This window comes from Suncus etruscus, chromosome 18 (genome assembly GCF_024139225.1).
Source record: "Suncus etruscus isolate mSunEtr1 chromosome 18, mSunEtr1.pri.cur, whole genome shotgun sequence".
Lineage (NCBI taxonomy): Eukaryota > Metazoa > Chordata > Mammalia > Eulipotyphla > Soricidae > Suncus > Suncus etruscus.
In genome coordinates, this window is record NC_064865.1 from 35,164,924 (window position 1) to 35,191,243 (window position 26,320).

Genomic DNA, 26,320 nt, shown 5'->3' on the forward strand with positions numbered 1-26,320 from the left:
CAGAAGATACCCAGGCACCTTGTTCTGGCCTGACACGGCCTCTTCCTAACATCTATTTCCCTTACAGCGACACAGGGTGTGTGTGTGGGGGGCTTTCCTTTACAACCTTCTCCTAGGGCTGACAGAGGCAAAGGAAACTGGGAGTGGAAGAGTCCGGAACTTAAGTGTCTGTGAGGTTGGTCTGTGTGAAGGTTCAGAAACAGTGATTTGGAAATGAATCTGTTCCTTCTGCTTTAAGTTTATAGAGTAAAACTCATTGGAACAGAGAAGTCTCTGTTTCCGTGCATCTTCTCTTTCCCACATGGGCAGGCAGCAGCTCTGTCTGGGCCCAGCGCCCTCATAAAGAGGCCCTGGAAAGGAGGTGCTCAGGCTAGTCTTTAGGGTGCCCCAGGAAACCAGAGTGACACCCTTCTCACTGAAAGGTGGAAATATGGGGCCGGGCGGTGGCTCTGGAGGTAAGGTGCCTTTGCCTTGCCTGCGCTAGCCTAGGACGGACCGCGGTTCGATCCCCCGGCGTCCCATATGGTCCCCCAAGAAGCCAGGAGCAACTTCTGAGCGCATAGCCAGGAGTAACCCCTGAGCGTCACAGGGTGTGGCCCAAAAACCAAAAAAAAAAAAAAAAAAAGAAAGGTGGAAATAAACATTTCCACATGCTGATGAAGAAGCCAGTCTCATAACTTACTAACGTTTAAAAAAAATCAGACCAACCGAGAGAAAGGACAATTATATCAATCGGGCAGTAAACATTGACAGCCAGTTTACTCCTTGTCAGCCCCATGGGCAGGGCTTTAATTTATTTTGTTTCTTTCTCCCTTTTGTTTTTGAGCCACACCCAGGGGTACTGGATTCCTGACACTCCTCAAGTGTCCCTCACACATATGCTCAGGGGAACATGCGGTGCCAGGGGTTGAACCCAGTTTCCCAGAACACAAACCAAGAACACAAACCATTGAGTTATTGCTCCAGACCCTAATGCTTTGTTTTTTGATGTTTGCGATGGGGAGTGGCACAGCCAGCAAGCACAAAGATTACCCCTGGAGTACTTAGGAGTCACTCCAGCCAATGCCCTGGAGATCATCTATAGTGCTGTGGATCAAACTGGGGTAGCTGCATACAAGTCAAGTATCTTAACCCCCGTAAAATGTCTCTGTATTTCCACCCCCTGAAAAAAAAAAAACTGCTTAGTGCTTCGTAACTCACTATCTTCTCCCAATAGTTCTATGAGCTAGATGTACTGCAGTCCAAGGCAAAGAAAGTGTAGAGTTTAAAACTTTCTCAGTCAAGCAGCTGATTGTGACACAACTCCTGTGAATTGCTCTTTCTAGATCTTTCCCAAGTAAGAAGGTTTGTGTAGTGGTCACATCTGGCTAGGCAGAGCTATAGCCATAGGAAGGCTGGACACCAGAAGAAACAGCTTCTCACTCACCAGTCATGCCCACGGTGAACACAGGGCCCACACGCCGCCCCTCATGCAGCCCGTACAGGTTCATCTTGTACTTGCGCCCCGGCTCCAGGCCCTGCACGGTCACCTCACGCTCCTCGCCACCAACACGCACCAGCTGGGGCCGCCCATAACTGTCCTTGTACTGGACAGTGAAGCTGTCAAAGTGGCCCTGGGGGACCGTCCAGGAGAGGCTCAGCGAATCTGAGGATGAACCTGTCACTGTCAGCTCTCCCAGGACAGGCTCCTCAGGGGGCTCCACGATGGCTTCTGTGGGGCTTGGGGTGCTTTCCATCTCTCTGGGGGGTTCTTTCTCTGAATCTGAGGAGACACAGAATGTATGAGGGTCCCAGAGCCCTGAGAGAAGGACATAAAAGGGAGGCCCTGAGGTAGGGAGGCCCTGAGGACCTGAGGTGAGTGCGAGGAGCTCATCCTTGGAGCAGGGAGGCTTGAGCAGTGTGGAGCTCAGCATGCTGAGACATTGGGGAGCTGTAGGAACCCAGCACATCTCCCAGAGCCCTTCCCGATCAGGAGACCCCTTGGTTCGCTAGGGACAGTTTAGAGACTCCCCAAGCATGTAGTACCCCCTCACTCACCAGTCACACCCACAGTAGACACAGGGCCCACACGACGCCCCTCGTGGAGCCCATACAGGTTCATCTTGTACTTGCGCCCTGGCTCCAGGCCCTGCACAGTCACCTCACGCTCCTCACCCCCAACACGGACCAACTGGGGCCGCCCATAACTATCCTGGTACTGGACAGTGAAGGTGTCAAAGCGGCCCTGGGGGACCATCCAGGAGAGGCTCAGCGAATCTGGGGATGATGCTGTCACCGTCAGCTCTCCCAGGACAGGCTCAATGGGGGGCTCCATGATGGTTTCTGTGGGGCTTGAGGTGTTTTCCATTTCTGTGGGGGGTTCTTCCTCTGAATCTAAGGAGACACAGAGTATATGAGGGCCCCGTAGTCCTGAGAGAAGGACATAAAGGGGAGGCCCAGAAGGGGACCTGAGGTGAGTGCAGGGAGCCCATCCTTGGAGCTGGGAGGCTTGAGCAGTGTAGAGCTCAGCATGCTGAGACATTGGGGAGGTATAGGAACCCAACACAATCTCCCAGAGCCCTTCCCGATCAGGAGACCCCTTGGTTCGCTAGGGACAGTCTAGAGACTCCCCAAGCATGTAGTACCCCCCTCACTCACCGGTCACACCCACAGTAGACACAGGGCCCACACGACGCCCCTCGTGGAGTCCATACAGGTTCATCTTGTACTTGCGCCCTGGCTCCAGGCCCTGCACAGTCACCTCACGCTCCTCACCCCCAACACGCACCAGCTGGGGCCGCCCATAACTGTCCTTGTACTGGACAGTGAAGCTGTCAAAGCGGCCCTGGGGGACCGTCCAGGAGAGGCTCAGCGAGTCTGGGGACGATCCTGTCACCGTCAGATCCCCCAGGACAGGCTCTTCAGGGGGTTCTGTGATGGCTTCTGTGGGGCTTGGGGTGCTTTCCATCTCTGTGGGGGGCTCTTCCTCTGAATCTGAGAAGACACAAAGTGCATGAGGACCCCAGAGTCCTGGAAGAAGGACGGAGAAAGGGAGGCCCAGAGTGGAACTTGAGGTTGGTGTGAGGAGCCCATCCTTGGCTCAGTGCACAGCTCAGCAAGCTGAGGACACAGGGGAGTTGTGGGGGAACCAGCACGCCAGAAGCACAGCTCCCAGAGGCCATTCCCTGTCCTAGAAACCCTTTTAATTCTCAGGAGCCCAGAGGAAGTCAGGGACCAGACAGGCTTCCACACCCTACTCAACCAACCCTAGAGACAGTGTGACTCTTCCTCTGGGGTCCAGCCTAGACCTCCACAAACCCGATACCCCTTCACTCACCTGTCATGCCCACAGTGGACACGGGGCCAACTCGCTGTCCCTCATGCAGCCCATACAGGTTCATCTTGTACTTGCGCCCCGGCTCCAGGTCCTGCACGGTCACCTCACGCTCCTCGCCACCAACACGCACCAGCTGGGGCTGCCCATAGCTGTCCTTGTACTGGACAGTGAAGCTGTCAAAGCGGCCCTGGGGGACCGTCCAGGAGAGGCTCAGCGAGTCTGGGGATGATCCTGTCACAGTCAGCTCTCCCAGGACAGGCTCCTCAGGGGGCTCCATGCTCGCTTCTGTGGGGCTTGGTGTGCTTTCCATCTTTTTGGGGGGTTCTTCTTCTGAATCTGAGGAGACACAATGTGCATGAAGACCACAGGATGCTAAGAGAAGGATGGAACAGGGGAGACCCAGCTGGGGACCTGAGGTGAGTGCAGGGAGGACTGCTCAGTGCAAAGCTTAGACCTCCTGGACCTTGGGGGACCTGTAGGGGACCCAACAAAGCCAGTAGCACAACTCTCAAAGCCCCTTCCCTGTCCAGGAGGACCCCTTGATCCTCAGGAGGCCCTTGAGGGAGGTAGGGACCAGCGGGGTTCCCACACCCACTCACCCAGGCCCAGAGATAGTGTGATCCTCCCTCTGAGGTCAACCTAGACCTCCACAAACCCTTGGTAGCCCCCCTCACTCACCGGTCACACCCATGGTGGAAACAGGGCCCACACGCTGCCCCTCATGCAGCCCATACAGGTTCATCTTGTACTTGCGCCCCGGCTCCAGGCCCTGCACGGTCACCTCACGCTCTTCACCCCCAACACGCACCAGCTGGGGCCGCCCGTAACTATCCTTGTATTGGACAGTGAAGCTGTCAAAGCGGCCATGGGGGACCGTCCAGGAAAGGCTCAGAGAATCTGGGGATGATCCTGTCACTGTCAGCTCCCCCAGGACGGGTTTCACGCTGGTTTTTGTGGGCCTGATGGTCTCTTCCACAATCCCCTGGGGGGCTGAGAGTAGAGAAAGAAACTAAGTTCAAGGGATAATTTGCTTTGCTTGTGTTTTAATCGTAAGAGTGGAAAACATCTGGCAGACTTAATCTTCAAGAGCATCTCAGGAGACTGAGTCCATCCTCTCAGACATTCAAGAACTCATTAAAGGAAGGTATGGGGACCTGGAGCCATAGCACAGTGAATAGGGCACTTGCTTTGTATGAGGCCAACCCAATTTCAATTCTAGCACCCCTTTTGTCCTTGAGTTCCACCAGGAATGATCCCTGAATACTAAGCCCTGAGCACTTGCCATGTATTGTCTAAACAACTAGAGAAAAGAAGAACTGAAATAACCCCACTTCCCATTGTTGGCAAGATTGCCCTGAGGGTCCTGGGGGGTTCTGGGGAGAGGGGTGACGGCCTTCTAAGAAAGGAGGAGAAATGGGAAGAGAAAGTTGGGGGAATTCTACACTGTTTACTGACTACAGGCCTCTGGAAAGTGAGGGTTCAGTGAGGCCTCTTCCACTTTTGCACCTTCTAGTCAGCTCCCAGGCTGCCTGGGGTGTAGGTATGTGTGTGGGGCACTGCTTATAGGGGCAGCAGAAAAGGCATGCTCTGGCTCAGACATCCCAGGCAGCCCTGCCTGTCTCTCCCCTTCAACCCTAAGGAATGAATTGCTAAGTCAAAGCTTCTGGCTTCCAAGAGAAGGAGAAAAGGGGGGATTGAGTGGGGGCTGGTTGAATCATAGCCCTGAGGGCACCCATCTCCCTCTTTTGCAGTTGGTCTTTGCCGGAACACCATGGAGTGGGGAAATTAAGGCATCACATTTCTATGACCACCCCCCACACACAATGAGGAGGGAGCAAGCAGGGACAGAGAAGTAAGGTCTTGGGGATTGGGGGGGACTGAAGTCCCTGTACCCACTGTTCTGAGTGTTCTGTGTTCACCAACTCCCTAACTCCTGAGAGCCCTGAATCAGTTTCAATCCTTAGAACTGTCCCTAAACAGAGCAGCAATGGCAAGAAGATGGGGGCGCCCCATAGCTGTTTAGGATGGTGAGATCGAAAGAGGCCAGTCGAACCTCAGGGGCTGAGGACATTTATGAGGACAGCACAGTGTGAAGGGAGAATTCCAGGTACTCAAAATAAGGGAAATGTCATTCTTGGTGAGGAAGACATAGCTGAGAAAGTTCGGGGTGGGGTTTGGAGAGTCCTGGGCAGTAGGGAGTAGTGGTAAAGCTCTGGCAGAGCTGAGAAAGCTCTGAGGGAGGAGCCCAAGCAGGCCCACACAGGGCTGGGGGCCAGGGATGGGGTCGTCTCCCAGCTCACCTATGGTGGCCACCACAGACACAGGCCCCCCATGATGTCTACCACAAAGCCCATAGAGACTCATATTATTATACTTGTGGCTGGCCCTAGGACAGGGTTTGTCACCTCATTCTCATCTCCCTTAACAGGCACTACCCAGAGCCTGAGTGTCCTTATAGTGGGCCAGGAAGGAGTCAAAGGGTCCCTTGGCCACTGTCCAGGACAGGCTCACAGAGTCTGAGGTGGTTTCGGTCACTGTCAGCCGCCCCAGCAGAAGCTGCTTGAGGGCCATGAATGTTGGGGCTTTGTCTCTGGGAAGAGGATCCAGCCAGGGCTGAATACCTGCCAAGACTGGGGTGTGGGTTTGGGTGGGCTTTCACCTATGGGATGAGGTAGCCACTGCTCCATGAACATGAGCACTGCACTCTTGGCACAGGCAGGGCATGACACACCTTCGGGGCCTCTGGGAGCAGCTGATGGACTGGCAGGGGCCCAGCAGTGCGAGGGAGGCTGGCTGCCCCTCAGCCCGGGAGCAGGGCCAGGGTTCTGCATCAGCCATCACACTGGGAGGTCCCGCTGGCTCCTGGCTCAGCACGCACAGGGTCAGGAGGGTCCTGAGGAAGCTGAGCTGGCTGCTACTCACCTGTGGTGCCATCTGCCGTGAGGGGGCCATGCCGCTTCTTGTTGGCAATCCCAAAGAGACTGAATCTGTATTTGTGGTCAGGGTGCAGCGGGGAGACGAGGAATGAGCGCTCTGGCCCTTCCACGGGTATCAGTTGGGGCCGCCCATCCTTGTCCTTGTACTGGACCAGGAAGGAGTCAAACTGGCCCTCCAGAACCGTCCAGGACAGGCGAAGGGAATCTGGGGTGGGATCTGTCACCCATAGCTGACCCAGGCGAGGGGGCAGCATAGGACTCGAGTCAGTCTGAGGCACTAGGGGGCAGAGAGAGGGAGACACTGGTCAGAAATGAGAAATATGGGGCTGGAGAGATAGCACGGAGGTAGGGCGTTTGCTTTGCATGCAGAAGGATGGAGGTTCGAATTCCGGCATCCCATATGGTCCGCCGAGCCTGCCAGAAACGATTTCTGAGAGTAGAGCCAGGAGTAACCCCTGAGGGCTGCCAGGTGTGACCCAAAAATCAAAAACAAAACAAAACAAAACAAAAAACCGGAAATGAGAAATCTACTCCCTTCAGTCATTGCTGTGAGGATGCACAGACTATTCACAGCCCACACGGGTTGTCTGAGGTTCTGCTCGCCATGCTCTGCCCCCATACCTAGGTCTGTAGGTCTGCCCTCCAAGAGAAAGATGCTTTCTGCTAAGCGGCATGAAGGCACTCGAAGCATTGCTATGGCGCAGACCCTCTTCACAGACTGCATTGGGGATTTCTGTGAGGAAACTGGTTCCTACCTCTCCTTGCCCAGAGATGCCTTCCTGGACAACCTTCTCTGCCTCCAGGCCTAATGGCTGGCTAGTTTGTCTTCCAAGTGAGAGAAGTGTGATTGCTTGGGCTATGTTCATGTTGGAGAACCTATTCCCCTGGGCTCGAGGCCTGCACTCCCTGCCCACCTGCACTTCCCTTCCCACACCTCGGCCCTCAAGGATGGAAAAGCCCCACACGGTGACCTCCCTCCACCTTTCTCTCCAGTCTCTGTTCCAGAAAGAGAAGTGGCTGCGTCTTCACCTCCTTCATCGTCCAGCTCAGCCCCACCCTCTAGCTCACAAGGGCCGGTGTTTTGGGGACACTCTGTAACCCTGAATCACGCAGGGAGCCTGACCGCACCCTGTGTGCTGCTCACCCGGGCTCTGCCCTCCTTGTTTGTCACTCCAGCTGCCGCAGGCTGCTCTTCCCCCTCACTTGCCTGAGTGGTGAGTGGGGGGCTCTCTCTCTCAGATTTTAGAGGCCCTGTCCCTACCCTCTTGGATCCTGCGGTGCCACCCAGACTCCATCACAGACCCCTGTTTCAGATCCATGGGGCACGGTAGAGATCCCAGTTTCCCTCATTTTCCAGCCTTGATTCTTCCTGTCTATAAAGTGGGCCTGCTTGGGCCAGAGTGGGTAGGACACAGTGCGTACAGTGGGTAGGGCATTTGCCTTGCATACGTTTGACCTGGATTTGATTTGTGGCATCCCATAGGGTCCCAGGAGCACTGCTAGGAGTAATTCTTGAGGCCAAGGAGTAACCCCTGAACATCACCAGTTGTGGCTCCAAAATAAAACAAAAAAGATCCTCAATGGAGGTTTGACCCCTCAAAAAATGTGGAGGTACAAGGGCTTCTTTGCTTCACTTCCCTCCGGGCCTCACTGCCACCACCCACAGTCCTGTGTTAGGTCTTTTTAGGTCTTAGTGTTTCTCTAGCTGTCCTCACAGCAGCCTCAGTGTTAGCATCATCATCATCTTCGTCTTCATCATCATGATCGTTGTCATCATCATCATTTTTAGTTTGGGGGTCATACCTGGCAGTGCTCAGGATCTATTCCTGTCCCACTACTTGGAGTTGCTCTGGTGATGTTTGAGGAACCATATGCAGTGCCTCAAACCTGCATGCAAAGCATATACACTCTCAACTAGCTCCTGGCCCACCATCAGCATTATTTAAGGTACTTTAAAAATTTATTGTTTAGGGGCCAGAGAGATAGAATGGAGGTAAGGCGTTTGCCTTGCATGCAGAAGGACGGTGGTTCAAATCCTGGCATCCCATATGGTCCCCTGAGCCTGCCAGGAGCAATTTCTGAGCATAGAGCCAGGAGTAATCCCTGAGCGCTGCCAGGCGTGACACCCCCCAAAAAATTTAATGTTTAATCTCTAACAGTTAATGCTGTGCATTCTTTTACTTCTGTTTCATCAAGGCTCTCTTTGTCTACACTGCCCTCCTCGATTCTGCACCACTCTTTACCATTAAGGGTTCATTTCAGGAATTACTGCATCCAGAAAGTCCTCCCAAAGCCCTGGGAAGACCTCTTGAGGAACCCTTGAGGGCCCTGGGCAGGAGGACAGAAAAATAGCTCTCACTCACCGATCTTGACTTCAGCTACCAGGGAGCCCTGCTTCTTCTTGCCCACGAGTCCATACAAGATAAACTTGTACTTGCGGCCCAGCTCCAGGTTTGTGATGTGAGCTTCTCGCTCAGGCCCCTCCAAGCGCACCATCTGGGGTCCGTTTCTGTCTTTGTACTGGATCAGAAAGGAGTCGAATTCGCCTTCTGGGACCGTCCAGTGAAGAATCATTGAGTCGGAGGTCACATCTGTCACTGTCAGCTCACCAAAGCGTGGTGGGTTCTGAGGTTTCTCAGGCTTCGTCTCACTCCAGTCTGGGGTGTGGGAGCAAAAGCAAAAGATTGTGTCCTGGTCTGTCTCCTTCCCATTCCTCTGGACCCTGGCTTGCATCATCTAGGACAACTTCCTCCCTAGAAGTTTCCATTTCCTCCTCCTCTTTCTCTGACATTCTTCCTGGGAAGGGGAATAACCAACACCCTACCCTTGGCCAAATCTTTAGGTTTCTTAAATTTGTTTATTTGGGGCCACACCTGGTGGTGCTCAGGGCTAAATCCTGACTCTGCACTTAGGAATCTCTCTTGGTAGGCTTGGCGGGGGGGGGGGGGGGGCAATTGGGGAACTAGGGATCAAAGCTGGGTCAGTTCATGCAAAGCAAGCAACCTGTTGGCTGGACTAACATTACTTAAAACCACCCTCCTTCCACCTTTGCTCCTTTCTTCTCCTGGTTGTCCTACTGAGACCTTCTTCTCAGTCACCACCCCACTTTCTAAGTTTTAATGGCCCAGCATTATCCCTTCCCCTCAGGACTATCTGAGCAAAATGTACCTGTAATGCCATAGTAGGTGAGTGGAGCTGTGGCTTCGCCATTAGGGAGAATCCCACGTAGTGTCAGCTCGTAGGAGGTTCCAGGAGGGGGTTTGGGCACCAGAGCCTCGCGGACGTCCCCTGGGAGCAGTTCCTTGTGCACCTCTGGCTGCCCTTGCACCTTCGTGTGCAGCTGGAAGTGGGCAAAGGTGTCGGGCTGAGCTGTCCAGACCACGCGGAGGTGGTCTGTCTTGTCTCGGTCCAACACCTTCAACTCTCCCAGCTCCTGAGGACGATGTTGCAGATCCGGGGCCCGGACCCCTTGAGTGGTTGGGGGCCCAGAGGGAGGAGGTTCATCGGTGGTCTTTGAAACATCTGGTGGGGAGAAACCTGAAGGAAATGAGTGAATAAAATATGAACATCAGAAAGAAAACGGGTCATCCAGGTTCAGCCTCCAGACTCTCAGAACACACAGGATCTCCTTGCCTGGGCTTATTTAGACTCCTCTACCTGGGCCATACCATGGTCCCTAAAGTCAGCTCAGGCCTCCAAATACCCCATCACACATCCCTTCTGCCACACACACAGAGGCCTGCAGGGAATGAAAGAAATTAACTCTCCCTCACCATATTCTCCCATACTGCACTGCCTCCCTCCCTCCAGCCCCCAGACTTCCATGTCCTCCCCTTAAGCATCTCCCTCCCCATTGACTGGGGGTCCAGGATTCCATTAGTGCTGCAGTGTAAGCCTGGAAGAAAGGAAAGGTGCTGTGAGGGGAGCAGGGTGTGAGAGGAGAGTGGGGAGTGAGAAAAGGGGACACATCCAGCTCAGGTGACATCTGGGCCCTGTGGGTGAAGAGGAGATTTACGGCCCTTTCTTGGCAGCCAGAGTGCCCCTTCCCCAAGGCTGAACACGCTTCCTGTGGGAAAGATGAGTGTGAAGCAGCCAGGAGGGCTGGAGAGTGGACAGTGCAGCCAGCGATGACCTCGGGGATGGCAGAGAGGTGGCTCAGGGACAGGGGCAGGTCACCCGCCTCACACACGCGTGAGGACTGAATTCCATTTCTCTTAATGCAAAATTAAATAAATAAAAGCAGCAGTGATTGTTTCTTGGCTCACCCACCCACGCTGCTGATAGCTTCAAGGCAGATCCCATGTGTCCCTTTGAGGTCAAGGCCAAATTGTGGAAAAGCGTAACCGCTGACCACAGTGTTCAGTCACCCTTACCACCGTGAGTCAGAGGATAATACTGGTTTCACACCCACCCCACCCAAACTGCTCACGCGTCTGTGAGCTTTCCACTTCCCCGCACAAATACCCTTTCTTGTGCCCGGAACAGCCATCAGACAGAAAAATTCTGGGAACCCAAATCAGTGTACCCCAAAGTCCAGGAATGGCCTTGAGCATTCACCAGAAAAGCCTGGGTGGAGGCTCTTTCTAAGAAGAGACAGAAGGCCTGCCTAGTCCTGGGCTGCCCTGGAACCTGCCTGGGGGAATAAAGGGTGTCAGTTGGGGTGGCACTGCTGTGGCAGTGAAGGAACTCGGGGAGTGTAAGAACAGTGGGGAGGAGGCTAGGTGTTGGCACATCCCCCATTCTTCCTGTAACCTTACCTGCTAATAAGACTTGCCCATTTCTGGGAGGGGTCTTTGGTAGGTAACAAAAGGTTTGGCTGAAGGCCAGAAGGAGATGGATTGGAAGATTTGGGAGGATAGAAGGAACAAGTGGACAGATGGCTGAGGGACAAGGTACAATGCAGGGCTGAATAGGGATCCAGCATAAAAGGTTATGGGAAAAGCCACACATATTGGCCTGGGCCTGAATAAAGCTGATATCTCTTGGAATCTGTCTGTGGATGATTTCCTCGCAGCTATCCTGAACCTGCACACCCAACAGCTGAAGGGGGTTGCAGGCACGTGGCCCGGGCTGGAGGAGAAAAACCTCTCATCCCTCCATCACCATCACAACCATCCAGCCCAATCCAAGGGCTTTTATGCAACAGCTGGGCAGCATGTGGGGGGTCCCACGACCCCAGGCCACACTACCCTACCTGTGGTGGTGATGAAGGCGTAGGACTTGGAGGTCTGCCCTGCCCGCACCCCATGGACCTCCACGTGGTAGGTGATGCCAGGCCTGAGGTCGGGCAGCCTAACGGTGCGCGTGGTGCCAGGCACGGTCAGCTGTCCTCCGGGGCCCTCCGTGGGTGGCTGCGGCCACCACCGCACCACCACTTGCTCGAAGTGGCCCCGGAGACCATCCAGCGACACGAGGAGGGAGCCGTCGGCCAGACTGCCCAGCACCTCGGGCTTGGGGTGTCGGGTAGCGGTCACCCGGTCGATGCCTTCTGGAGAGCGGCCATAGATGCCCTGGTTGGAGTCCCTCTTCCGAGTGCTTGAGTCGGGGCTAGCGGTGGTCGCTGGGCGACGGGGTGGTGGTGCAGGGGAGCCGGCGGGCAGCCGCCGCTGCAGGTACTCGTAGATGTGATGTGCCAGCGATGTGTAGGTCTGGTTGGCCGGCAGCGGGTAGCGCTGGGCCCGCAGGTGACGCTCCAGGTCCTGCACGGTGCCACGGAAGCGCCCCAACTCCCGTAGCAGTACCTCGGACCTTGGCGGGGGTGGCAGAGGCCTGGATGCCTCCCCCTCCTCCTGCGGCCTCCTAGAGGGCCTCGGGGGCCTCGGAACAGGGCCCAGGACTGGGGGACGCACCTCCGGGTAATTGTAGTGGCCTGGTGCTGCCGGGGATGAAAAGGGGGAAGGATGGAGCAGGTCAGTGGCAGCCCACCCCGCAGCAGCCCCACATCCCTCCCAGAAGAGCCAGAGGTCACTCCCGGTGCTCCAGTCCCACCTGGAAAGAGAATGGAAAGAAAAGGAGTTAATGTCCTTGGTTGGGGGACAAGCTCTCTGCTTGTCCTTAGGTGCCTTAGGAAAGAGGGGAGCCAGCTCTGGACGCTGTTGGGTCTGGCTGGTGGAGAGAAAGAGCAGCTTGAGGAGATAATATGAGCTCCCCCTGCGTGGAGGGAGTCCCTCAGGCACAGGCAGGGAAGAAAAAGAAAGAGGCAGGCATCTGTGGAGAGACTTTGAAGTTTAGTGGGAAAGTATTTTGCTTGGAGACCACATGCCCACCCCAAAGTGTAACCCTAGTTTGAGTTGGTCGCTGAAGGGCTTCATTCCCCACCTGGGACCCCAAACCCTGCTCATCCCAGGCCTAGTTCTAGGTTAAATCTCCCTGACTAGATAGTAAAAGCACCTCTGTTCACTTTCTCCTCCCCAGGGGTCACTTTCTTACCCTCCAACCAGAAGCCCCCCAGGGGCCCCTGGGATAGAAGCCCCAAGCAGGTTCTGCTACACAATCTGCTCAGGAAATCCAGAGCAGCCCCATCGCCCAGAGGCAGAGGCGGCAGCTTTGACCTTCATACCTGTGTTGGCCCTGATGGAAGATGGGTAGCTGACAGCAGCACCCCGTTCAGCAGTGACAGTCACCACATACTCCACACCAGGCATCAGGCCGGTTAGCAGCATCCTGTCCGCATCAGGAGGTGTTTCCAGTCTCACCCTCTGGTTTCCAGCACTGACGTAGGATACCACAAACCTGTCCACCTCAGCCTGGGGGCGCAGCCAGCTGAGGTCCAGTGTGGTCGGGGTCACAGCTACTACACGGAGGTCCTGGGGACCATCGATCACTAGCCAGGTAGGAGAGAGGAGGGACCAGCTGGCAGTCTCACTCTACTCACCCTGTCCCTTCTCAGAGACTTGCCTCCATCTTCTTTCTCTGGAGACAAATTCCCAGGTGCTCCTCTCCAGTACACACACACACACACACACACACACACACACACACACACACACACACACACCCCAACTCACTGGTGGTGATGGTCTTGGATGTAGGAGGACCCCAGTTGGTCCCACGAAGGGCACGAATAATGACTTTGTACTCCTGACCCGGGGCCAGTCCTCTTTGGTCATAGGCAGAGGCAGAGCTGGGTACCCGTACTGTGAAGGGAGGACTCACCCCCTCTGTCTGCAAAAGAAAACCCCCCCAGGGAATCAGGATAGGCATTGGTTATCCCTACTGCACAAACTGAGCCCCTTACTTCCCCAATTCCAAGCAGGTCGACATGGAGCTAGGAGAAGGAGAAGACAGCAAACATCAAAAGAACACTTGCTAGATACAAGTACTATTTATTCAAGGCAATTTATACACATGCTCCTTTTAATCCTCATAAGAACCTTCTGGAGAGGCCAGAGTGAAAGCAAAGTGGTGGGGCGTTTGCCTTGCATGTGACCAACCTAGAACAGACCCAGGTTTGATCCCTGGTATCCCATATGGTCCCCCGAGTCTGCCAGGAGCAATTTCTGAGTGAAGATCCAAGAGTAACTCCTAAGAGCCACTGAATGTGGCAGCTCAAAAACAAAAACAAAAACAAAAAATAACCTTCTGGAGACTGGTCCAGGCTTTTTGGAAAACAATATGAATATTCCTCAAAAATCTTGAAATTAAGGGCCAGAGTGATAGTCCAGTAGGTAGGGCATTTGCCTATCATGAAGCCAACTGAGGTTCAATTCCCCAAATCCCATATGGTCCCCAGAGCCCAGCCAGGAGTGATTCCTGAATGTAGAAACATTGCTGTGTGAGGCCCAACAACCCCCTGCCCAATAAGAATTAGTGCCCTGTGTCATCAACACCAAGAAACTATCATGGGTAGAAGCCCCAGCTCTGGGGCTGGAGAGATAGAATGGAGGTAAGGCGTTTGCCTTTCATGCAGAAGGTCATCGGTTCGAATCCCGGCGTCTCATATGGTTCCCCATGCTTGCCAGGAGCAATTTCTGAGCATGGAACCAGGAGTAACACCTGAGCACTGCCGGGTGAGACCCACAAAGCATGCACGCACACGCACACACACGCACACACACACATATACACACACACACACACACACACACACACACACACACACACACACACAAGAAGCCCCAGCTCTGTGACCCTCATAGTCTCCTCTCATGGGTGCCACCTTTTCACTTGATCATCATCTGACTGACAGAATTGTATCAGACCCAAGAGCGAGGTCTCCTCTGGCTTTCCAACACATCCCTCCTCCCATCCTGCATCTTGTGGGAAGCTTCTCCTTAGCTCTTTCCTGTTGTATTGGATGAGAAGTGGGGGTGCCCCTGGGAGTCTCACTTCCTTTAAAAGCATCTGCCTGAACCTCTCTGCAGACAAGCAAGCTGAATGTGACCCAGGACACCACATTCTATTTAGACACTTTCCTTTCCCCTCAGCAAGGTCATAAGCCCCTGGAAAACAAGGTACACTTACTCAGAGTTCCACGATTTGTGTCTGGCAGCCTGATGAGCACTGAAGACACAGATACAGAAGCTATGGTTCCTGCTGTCTGGGGGTTTCTAAGCAAGGACTGAAGTTTTCAGAGACCCCCATTGGAATCTCCACAAGAAGTACGTGCTTTGAGAAAACAGCTTCTTCTGAGAGTACATAAAGTACTATCCTATGGTGACCCCCAGGAACTTTGCTAACTCCTGCTTCAAGCAGGCACCACTGAGCATCAGCCATAGGGGGAACACAGGGAAACCCAGACATCTGTGAACAGTCTCACGACCCGCTTTCCTGAGCTGTCTAGCGAGAATAACTCACAAGGACACTCTGTTCTCGGAGCACTTTTGGCATTCATGGAGACACCTCTGTTCAGCCAAGTAGGATTGGAAATTTCAAGAGGTTCTCTCCTAAACTAGGAGAATTGTGGGGAAAAACAGTAAATATCAAAGTATAAAACCAGATGAGAGCCACGTAGAGATTTCTAGGTTGGGGATGAATTAAAGCCTTGCCAGAATTTTCTTAGCTAAAAAGGTTTCCTGGGCACATGGAACCCCTCTTACCCTGTCCTAGGATACCCCAGCCTGGGAAATCTGAATTGACTTCAAGTCAAGTTTTATGTGTCTCCCTCATTGTCCCCAGAATACATATACTCTCTTTCTCTCCCCACCCCTTTTTTCTCCCTGCCTGTCACACACACACACACACACACACACACACACACACACACACACACACACACACACACACACACACACACACACACCTTCTAGGATCTCTGATCCCAGTCTCTGGGTGACTCCTGGTCCTTTCAGGGTGACAAGCCTATCTCTAGAACTGTAGAGTTTTCCTTCTTCCTTAAGATCACCTTTATTACCTACTAAATTTAATTTCTTTTTCTGGTGGGCCACGTCTAGGGGTGCTCAGTGATTACTCCTGACTCTGTGATCAGGGATCACTCATGGCAGGGCTTGGGGAACCCAGATTAGCTGCATGCAAGGCAAGTGTCCTATGCAATATGCTATCACTCCAGCCCTTTGTTTATATTTTGACTCCTGAAATCCATTCTGGGGATATTTCGCTGCAAGTCACAATGCCAGTCCAACCCAAGTCTCTTAGCACTCTCTGACTGACCTAGGTCAGCTCTTTAGCCAGATACTGGCCACTTATTCTGCCCCTTCATTCCAGTTGCTGCTTTGGGTGGTGGGAGCGAGTCCCAGTCTTTTCCTGATATCAATTTCTTGGTTGGTGACTCCAGCTTGGCTGATCCAGGAGCTTACCTCATCCTCACCCTCCTTAGACCAAACCCAAACACAAACATTTCTGTGATTGTGAGGTCTTGAGGTCCACTGATAACAGAGCTTAGATCTGGGCTCCAGGCTATAGAATATTTCTAGACAAGAAATACATGCACATTCAAGCACTCACTTCCCTCAGTATCCTAACACTTTCTCTCACATTCATAGAGGAGTCAGCATTTTGCAAAACAGCTACATTCCTTAAGTTAGTGATCATCAGATTATTGGGATGACCTATTACATCCCAGGTTACTACTCCCAGAGCTTGTGAATTAGTGGCTGTGGAGATGGAGCCTAAGGAGGTCCCAGATGATGTTAAGGCTGTCGAGGAAACAATGATGCAGGGTACTCCACATCTGCGGGCAGAGCAATGTCCCTCTCTGAACATTCTCCTAATAATTAGTATGTCCGTTGGCCAGGAATAGGAGAGTTTAGGTTTGCATAAAGAGAGCACTTCTGGAAAAGGGGAGGGGATCGATGGAGAAGACAGACTTCTAGGAAGATGGTGGTGTCAGGAGGACAGCTAGCTACTGAACTGACACCAGGCCAGCAGAAGGGGACAGAGGCCAGAGCCCCAATCCAGAAGTCAGCCACATAGCGTGGGAAAGCATAGCATGAGGGCCAGAGGCAGAGTCCAGGAGAAGTGTCTGGAGACCCATCAGAGAAGTTTCCATACCCAGGCTCAGAGAAAATCCAGAATGTGAGAGCAGCCCATACCCAGGGCAGGCCAGATGTGCAGAGAGGTCAAGGTCAGACCAGCACAGGCCAGTTTGGCGCAGACCCCAAGCTGGGAAGTCTGAGTTGGCTGAGGATTTCCACTGGGATCTTGCAGCTCTTGAGAACACCCAAGGATGAGCTTGTATTTATCAAAACCAAGAGACAATGGTGACCTGTAAGCTCTTTCCATCTTGTGTTTATTTTTGTTCTTCTTTCCCTGAAGTTTCTTCAGAGGCGGGAGCTCTGAAGTTCTTATAAAAGTTTCTTTTCTAAATCCCATATCTCAAGATTACAATTATGTAAATAATATACACAGAGAAGAGGAGAGTGGGAGAAACACTTTAAAATATTAACAGTGCTTGTTTTTAGTGTGAAGCAGCCAAGAATTATTTGTTTTTCTTTCTCTGGTTGCCAAATTCTTGTCTTGTGATTAAATTATTTTTATAGCAAAAAAAAAAAAAAAAGATCCACCCCTTTTAAAGCAGATGAAAAAGTCTCTTAGTAATCTTGTAAAGTGGAGGTTTCTGCCTCAGCTTCTACCAGAGACAGACGTGATAGGGGTCAAGTCTTAGGTGTACACCAGGCCAAGTGGATATCCATCAGGTACCTTAGGAATTCTCAGGGTGCTCCCCAAATATTTTCCTCTAAAATACCTTTTGTTTTGTTTTGGGGTCACACCCAGTGATTATCAGAGTTAACTCTTGGCTCTGTACTCAGGACTCACTTCTGGTAGGGTAGGGAAACTATGAGATCAAACCTAGGTCTGCTACATGTAAGGCAAGCTCTAGACCCACTGTACTACCCCTTACTCCAAAATATTGTAAAATTTTGAGTTAGAAGGAGTAAGAGATAACACTCAGCACCTCTGACCTATCCCCTTTGTTCTAGCCCTTTCTAGGATTCAGGGAGTTATTTATGTTTCCCAATGTCCTAGACAGGCAGAGTTGAAGGTACAACACCCAAATTTATGATATTTGTGTAACAGTGTTGTTACAACATTAATGTTTAAATGGTGTGAAACTGGGAGACCAAATACATCATAAAAGCTCTATCAGAATAAAGGAAGGTCCCAAAGGAAAGGCCACAGGCTTTGTCCTTAGGGTGCCCCCAAATATTTCAAGAAGAGTTGGAAAGAGATAAAGAACACTTTACAATGCACTGACGGCAAAGAGGCGAGAGAACCAGTTCATAGACTCAAAATTATTTCAACAGCCTAGACAGTTTGGCCCAAACCAACAAAGATAACATAGAACAGAGCCAAATATAAAAGCCTATATTTAGGTTAGACAGTGTACACAGTTATATGTCATCTTTTTTCTTTCCTTTCTTATCTCCCTTATTTTATTCTTTTTTTTTTTTTTTGGTTTTTTTTTTTTTTTTTTGGATCACACCCAGCAGCGCTCAGGGGTTACTCCTGGCTCTGTGCTCAGAAATCGCCCCTGGCAGGCACGGGGGACCATATGGGATGCCGGGATTCGAACCACAGTCCTTCTGGATGTAAGGCAAACACCCTTACCTCCATGCTATCTCTCCGCCCCCCTTATTTTATTCTTTCCCCCTTTCTATATTCTCTAAACTTCCTATAGTGGTTGATTTTTTAACCTTTATTGCAAAAAGTTGTTTAAAAACACATAAAGGGCCAGAGCAACAGTAAGGAGTATAGGGCTCTTGCAAGCAACTAGCCTAGACCAAAAAAATCCCTGGCAACCCATATGGTTCCCCCCCCCCCAAGTATGACTAGTATGACTCCTGTGTGCAGAGCCAGGGGTTAGCCCTGAGCACCACCGGTATATTCCCACCACCAAGAAAAAAAAAGCCCACTTAGTTTAAGCCACATAATAGTTGTATGGCTACAATTAATGCCTGTCAACCTGGAGTACCAATGTATGCTCAATGAATAGCTGCATTCTTTCCACCTCTGCTTTTGGGGGTTACATGCAAAAAGATGCATGTAATAATAGGAATGGGTGTAAGAATAGGAAGCCCAGGAACTGGAGGTTTCTAGAATGAAGTCTTAGGGAAAAGGAGTGAAGAAGTCCAGATGAGGGATTAAGAGATGGCTCAGAGAACTAGAACTTGTGCTTCACAAGTAGGAGCCCTGGACTCAACCCCCTGCACCTTATACCACTGAGAGTGGCCTCCCAGCATTTAGCTGGGAGGAGTTCCTGAGTACTGGTGGTAATAAGGAGAGGGAAAAAAAAAAAGAAGAGTAGCTTGATGGCTGAAGTGTGTGGTGCTGGATGTAGGGAAAGCAAAGCAAAAAAGTCACATTCCCATTGCTTATAGAGGCTCAGCAACAACTAAAGGAGCTAACAGTGATGACCCAGGCATGCATAGGGCAGCTCTGGAAGAGTTGCGCCTGTGGTCAACAAAGACATTCCAGCAGCAGTGAGCCACTCCTGCAGAGATGCTGTGAAGGCTGCCTGTGCCTGTGGGGAGCCGGAAGAAGGCTTTGAAGCAGCTTCAGGACTTGACCCTCTGACTTGAACACATTATCTGGAACTTCCTGAATGAAGTGAGCACACTCCCAACCTTAGCCCCCCCCCCAATAGTCTCTCTCTCTCTCTCTCTCTCTCTCTCTCTCTCTGTCTGTCTCTGTCTCTCTGTCTGTCTCTGTCTCTCTGTCTCTCTCTGTCTCTTTGTCTCTCTCTCTGTCTTTCTCTGTCTCTCTGTCTCTGTTTCTCTCTGTCTCTGTCTCTGTCTCTCTGTCTCTGTCTCTGTCTCTCTCTCTCTCACACACACACACACACACACACACACACACACACACACACACACACACACACACACACACACCCTGCTCCAAACTTGGCTCTCACCGTGGGGATGAACTGAATCTCATACGCATCCACAGTACCAGGTTCCCGGGTCCACTCTGTTCGAACTGTGGTTTCCTCTACCAGCTGCATCCGCATGTTCTTAATGGCTGGTATCTCTGCCCAGGAGAGATATGGGAAACTGGTTAGCTTAAGGCAGCCTCTCCCCCCCTCCCCCTGACCATCCAGACCTTTCCCCCCTCACCTACCCCCCCCCGCCAGTGTTCCCACCTCCCTCCAGAACTACATTAAGAGTTGGGGGGGGGGCGGGGAGTTCCAGTGAGTTAGGGAAGATGAGTTGGAAAAGGAACCTGGGATAATAGAACAGGGATATTGAAACACTGGTGGAGGAATTCAATAGCCCTGCAACTCAGAAATAAATTCAATAGTATTATAAGCTAAGAATCTCAATTTAAAAAAATTTCCCCCAAAATTAGTTTTTTGGGGGCCACAACAATGTTCAGGAATCACTCCTGAAAGGTTCTGGGGTTGGGGGCAACTTATGGGATGCCAGGGATTGAACCTGGGTTGGCAAGCTCTTTATTCACTGTACTATTACTCCAGTCCTCACCCAACCCCCAATTTTGGGGGGTCCACACCCAGCAGAGCTCAGGGGTTATTCCTGGCTCTACACTCAGACATCGCTCCTGGCCAGCTCAGGGGACCATATGGGATGCCGGGATTTGAACCACTATCCTTCTGCATGCAAGGCAAACAAACGCCCTACCTCCATGCTATCTCTCTGCCCCACCCCAATAGTTTTTAAAAAGGGAGATCTATAGAATTCTCACAACTCTTGGAACCAGGGATATAGCTCAGCAGCAAAACATTGTCCTTGCATGTATGAGGCTGAGTTCCATTCCTGGCCCCACCAAATTTGTTTGTGTTTTGTTGTTGTTGTTTGTTTGTTTCAGGGCCATACCAGCAGTGCCCAGGACTTACTCCTGGTTCTATTCTCAGGGATCACTCCTGATGGACATAGGAAATCATATGTGGAAAAGAGGATTTGAATGGGGGTCAGTAGAAAGCGACTCTAGTACCTTAACCTCTGTGTTATCTTTCTGGCTCATCCAATTGAGAGAGAGAGAGAGAGAGAGAGAGAGAGAGAGAGAGAGAGAGAGAGAGAGAGAGAGAGAGAGAGAGAGAGAGAAGTAAAGAAAGAAAAAGGGTTCCGAACAAATAGCTTTAAATAAAAACAATTTCACATCTCTCTTGGGTTGGGCATGTGGCAGGCACCAGGCTCTCATCTTTCCACATTTCCCTAAATAGGATCTACCTATTAACAGCTGAAAGGCCCTTTCAATCTTGAGAGATCTGAAAACAGGGCGATTAGGCCGTTTGCCTTGCACTCTTGGTGGACCTGGGTTCAGTCCTCGGTATCCCACATAGTCGTCCCCCCCACCCACCCAGACCACCCGGCATAATTTCTGAGCACAGTCAGGAGTAACCCCTGAGCGTGGCTGAATGGGGGGTGTGCCCCCATAAAAAGACTCACAAAAAGAAAAAAAGAAACATTAAAACTGGGGTTAAAGGGCCCAGAGAGATAGCACAGCGGTAGGACATTTGCCTTGCATGTGGCCAACCCAGGACGGACATTAGTTCGAATTCCGGCATCCCATATGGTCCCCCGAGCCTGCCAGGGACAATTTCTGAGCATAGAGCCAGGAGTGACCGATGAATGCTGCTGGTGTGATTCAAAAACTAAAATAAAATATAAAAATTAAAAAATAACTGGTGCTTGGGGCCGGAGAGATGGCATGGAGGTAGGGCGTTTGCCTTGCGTGCAGAAGGTCTATGGTTCAAATCCCGGCATCCCATATGGTCCCCTGAACCTGCCAGGAGTGATTTCTGAGCATAGAGCCAGGAGTAACCTCTGAGCACTGCCGGGTATGACCCAAAAACCAAAAAACCAAAAAATAAATAAAAAAAAAAACTGGTGCTATTAGCTGGCTTGAGCCAAGTTCTGCTGCTGGGGCGACACTGGGACTCCTGTTCCTCCGCTTGCTTTCCCCTTGCTTCTTTCCTGCAAGTCCTACCCAGCCCTTCTCCAAAGCAGCGCTCCGAGCGCCCCATTCCAGCGCAAGTGGCAGAGCTGGGCCCTCACCTTCCCCGCAGTCCTCCCCAGCGTAGCCGTCCTTGCAGACGCAGCTGCCCTCGCGACACTCCCCGCGGCCCAGACAGTCTCCCGGGCAGGTCTGGATGGCGCAGTCGGGGCCCGTGAAGCCCTCCACGCACACGCACTGGCCGTTGCGGCACAGCGCCCGGGGCCCGCAGCCGCCCGGGCAGGCGCTGGACGGAGGCGCGTCCTGACCGCAGTCGTCGCCGCCGTAGCCCGCGTGGCACACGCACACTCCCTGCACGCAGCGGCCTCGACCCCGGCAGTCGGACGGGCAGGTGCGGGTGGCACAGGCCGGGCCGGTGTAGCCCGGGTCGCACACGCAGCGCCCATTCTCACAGCGGCCGCGCCGGTGGCAGTTGGAAGGGCAGGTCCGAATCCCGCAGTCCTCGCCCGCGTAGCCCTCCCAGCAGGCGCAAACGCCGTCTTGGCACACCCCGCGCTGGTGGCAGTCGCGCGGGCACCGCTGCACGCCGCAATCCTGGCCTTCGAAGCCCTCGTCGCACACGCAGCGCCCGTCCACGCACTGCCCGCGGCCTCTGCACCCAGCGGGGCAGCTGCGGGCGCCGCAGTCCTCGCCCTGGTAGCCCGCGTCGCACACGCACACGCCGTCCTCGCAGCGCCCGCGCCCGCGACAGTCCCCGGGACACCGACGGCTCCCGCAGTCCTCGCCCGCAAAGCCCGGGTTGCACACGCAGCGGCCGTCCACGCAGCGCCCGCGCCCGCGGCAATCCCCGGGGCAGGCTCTGAGGCTGCAATCGCGGCCTGTGTAGCCGGGCCAGCACACACAGCGCCCGCTGTCACAGCGTCCTCGGCCGCTGCAGTCCCCGGGACAGCTGCGCACCCCGCAGTCCTCGCCGCTGTAGCCCGCTTGGCACACGCACACGCCGTTCTCGCAGCGCCCGCGCCCGCGACAGCCCTGCGGGCAAGCGCGCACGCCGCAGTCGGGCCCGGTGTAGCCCGGCCAGCACACGCAGCGGCCGTCCTCGCAGTGGCCGCGCTGGCTGCAGTCCCCGGGGCAGCTGCGCACGCTGCAGTCGTCCCCGCTGTAGCCCGTGTCGCAGATGCATTCTCCGTCCTCGCAGCGCCCACGGCCGTGGCAGTCTTGCGGGCAGGTGCGGGCGCTGCAGTCTTCGCCCGCGTAGCCCGGCCAGCACACGCAGCGGCCGTCCACGCAGCGCCCGCCGTCGCCGCAGTCCCACGGGCAGCCGCGCGTGCCGCAGTCGTCGCCCGTGTAGCCCGGGTGGCACACGCAGCGGCCGTTCTCGCAGCGGCCCTGCTGGCTGCAGCCCCGTGGGCAGCTCTTGACGCTGCAGTCGTCGCCCGCGTAGCCCGGCTGGCACACGCAGCGCCCGTTCACGCAGAGCCCGCGCTGGCTGCAACCTCGAGGGCAGCTCCGCAGGCGACAGTCGTCGCCCGCGTAGCCCGGGTCGCACACGCAGCGGCCGTCCTCGCAGCGCCCGTGCTGGCCGCAGCCCCGGGGGCAGGAGCGCTGGCCGCAGTCGTCGCCCGAGTAGCCCGGCCGGCACACGCACACGCCCTGCACGCAGCGCCCGCGGCCGCGGCAGTCCGAGGGGCAGGAGGGCCAGCCGCAGCTGGGGCCCGCGTAGCCCGGGAAGCACACGCAGCGGCCGCCCACGCAGCGCCCTTGGTCGTTGCAGTCGTCTGGGCAGGAGCCGGAGGGTGGGGACGACGGGGACACCCCGGCGGCGGGGGCGTCCGTGGGGTCCGAGCAGGTGGCCCCACCCCAGCCCGGCTCGCAAGTGCAGGCGCAGCGGCTTAGGTCGAACACGCCGTGGAGGCTGCAGAGGCTGCGGATGTCGGTCTGACCTGCGTGGGAGGGGAAGATGGGAAGGTGTCTCAGTCTCTCAGGAGAGAGACACTAGGCTCTGCTCTGAGCCGGCTGGCCCCTTTCCAGCAGGCAGGGCCATCTTCCTTCCACCAAGGCCATCCTGGCCTCCAGCTGGGCCTGTCACTCTAGGAGGGGCCTTCCAGGGTCAGCAGCTGCCTGGGGCGGGCCAGCAGATGGCTCCTGTCAAGAGGTGCCCTGGGTGGCCTCATTACTGCCAGGGAAGAGGGCGCCTTTCTTTTCTGTTCTCTCTCTCTCTCTCTCTCTCTCTCTCTCTCTCTCTCTCTCTCTCTCTCTCTCTCTCTCTCTCTCTCTCTGTCTCTCTATCTCTCTGTCTCTCTATCTCTCTGTCTCTCTCTGTCTTTGTCTCTCCTCTCTCTCCCTCTCTGATTTTTGGCCACACCAGAGAAGAGGGTGCCATTCCCCTCTCTCTCTCTCTTTCTCTCTCTCTCTCCCCCTCTGATTTTTGGCCATACCAGGGAAGAGGGTGACTTTCTGTTCTCTCTGTCTCTCTCTATCTCTCTCCTCTCTGTCTCTGTCTCCCCCTCCTCTCTCTGATTTTTGGCCACAGCAGGGAAGGCAGTGCCTTTCTGTTCTCTCTCTCTCTCTCTCTCTCTCTCTCTCTCTCTCTCTCTCTCTCTCTCTCTCTCTCTCTCTCTCTCTCTCTATTCCCCCTCTCACCCCCCCCCACTAATTTTGGCCATACCCAGCTTGCTCAGGGGTTACTCCTGACTCACTGCTCAGGGATCACTCCTGGTGGTACTCAAGGCTGGGACCCTAATGCTGGGGCTCGAACACAGGTCAGTGGCCTTTTTTGGGGGGGGGGTTTGGGGTCTCACCCGGCAGCGCTCAGGGGTTACTCCTGGCTCTATGCTCAGAAATCGCCCCTGGCAGGCTCGAGGGACCATATGGGACGCCGGGATTCGAACCACTATCCTACATGCAAGGCAAATGCCTCACCTCACTGCTGTGCTATCTCTCCAGCCCTGGCCTTTTTTTTTTTTTTTTTTATGGACCAGTGATACCATCCATTTTCCTACCACCTTCTTTTTTTTTTTGTACCCTTGACACCCTGAGGGTCATCTGCTCACCTGTGCCAGCCTGGGCATTAGCAGGACAACATCCCACAGAGCATTGTTCCTTGAGTCCCCGCACGAGCTCCTCCAGCATCTCTAACCGGACCCTCAGGGCTTGCACTTCTGAAGCAGGAGCTGGGGGCTCAGTGCCAGGAGGACAGCCACAGCCAGTTGAAGGGGGCAGGTTGATGCGATGGGTGAACACGACCTGCTTCTCCCCTCCTTCCACGTTGTGCTCATAGTGCTGGGAAGAGCGGGCGCGCCCTCCTGGCTCCACCGTGAGACCCCCTGGCTGAGGAGGAGGCCGCAGGGCTGACCGGGTCACATTGGTCCGTGGAGTAAAGGGGCCTGCTCTGACTGTGCTCAGCAGCACCAGGAGGGCTAGGCTGGAGACTGTGGGACACCAAGCTGCCATCATTCAAGACCTGTAGGGAGAGAGCACATGCATGAGAGTAATCTCCTAGAGAAGGAGACAAAATGGACACCCTCCAACACACACAGACACCCCTATCCCTTCCCCAACATACATAGCCACAGGCCCACTACCTACAGTTAATCTGCCCAACATACCTATACTTTAAAACCCATATTCAGGGGACAGGGAGATGGCTCATAGGACCAAGTCACATGCTTTGCATGCAGAAGGCCCAGGTTCTACTTCGACCACCACACCGATCCTGATCAGTCATCAATAACTTCTAAGCACTCAACTAGGAACAGCTTCTGTGCATCACAGGATGTAGCCCAAAACAAACAAAAACCCACATCCAGCTCAAGCCTCGGGGATCTCCTCTGTGGGCAGATTTGGTCTTCACCCCACTCTTTGATGTCATGTGGTTATGTTTACTGCTCTACCCACACAGGTTCTTTCATTGTTCCATAGACACTTCCAGCTTACATTAGCTCTGGGCCTGTCAGGGCTACTCTTCACAGAACTCTTTAGGGCAGAATTCTTCTTGCTTAAGCCTTAATTTATTTGTTATTGCCGCTCAGAGATCTTCCTTGATGTACAAGGAAGAGCTACTTTCTACTGCACATAACCTTGGCTCGTGTCTTCATGGCATTTGCTGTTACCTGGACCTCTGTTTGTTACCTTTCTCCCACAACTAGCATAAGTATTCCTGAGAACATAGATGCTATCTTCCCTGGCATTGCTCTAATGACTACCTGACACTCAGTGGACCCCCTGCTTATTTCTGTGGAATGGATTTGCATTTATGTACTTAAGGATGAGTCTTCTCCTCAACACCTTGGTTCCAGCATCTATCTTCTTAGAAATTCTCCTTCCTTTTACTTTTAGTTTCTGTGCTACAACTAATGATGCTCAGGAGTTATCGGGAATCATTTCTAGTGGTGCTCAGGGGATCATGAAGAACTGGAGATCAGATCCAAGCCTCCCACATGCAAAACGTGTGTTAAGTTCCTTGAGCTATCTCTGACCCTATCTTCTCAGAAATATTTTTTGGGCCACACCCGGCGGTGCTCAGGGGTTACTCCTGGCTGTCTGCTCAGAAATAGCTCCTGGCAGGCACGGGGGACCATATGGGACACCGGGATTCGAACCAACCACCTTAGGTTCTGAATCGGCTGCTTGCAAGGCAAACGCCACTGTGCTATCTCTCTGGGCCCAGAAATCTTAAGGTATACTCTCATCTATCTATCTATCTATCTATCTATCTATCTATCTATCTATCTATCTATCTATCTAAAATCCATTCCAC

The 26,320-nt window shown here is 53.5% G+C and overlaps 1 protein-coding gene across 1 annotated transcript in view; it reads right to left on the reverse strand.

Annotated features, from left to right (window-relative positions):
* The window catches only part of TNXB (tenascin XB), a 70,975-nt gene that overhangs the window by 34,020 nt on the left and 10,635 nt on the right, over positions 1-26,320 (reverse strand). Inside the window, 11 exon segments of the mRNA XM_049765188.1 lie at positions 2,468-2,479; positions 2,638-2,961; positions 3,317-3,640; positions 6,239-6,529; positions 8,616-8,909; positions 9,421-9,789; positions 12,812-13,075; positions 13,260-13,416; positions 19,562-19,677; positions 21,663-23,504; positions 24,615-25,024. Coding sequence (XP_049621145.1) covers positions 2,468-2,479; positions 2,638-2,961; positions 3,317-3,640; positions 6,239-6,529; positions 8,616-8,909; positions 9,421-9,789; positions 12,812-13,075; positions 13,260-13,416; positions 19,562-19,677; positions 21,663-23,504; positions 24,615-25,017 — 4,396 coding nt within the window. The 5' untranslated portion in view covers positions 25,018-25,024.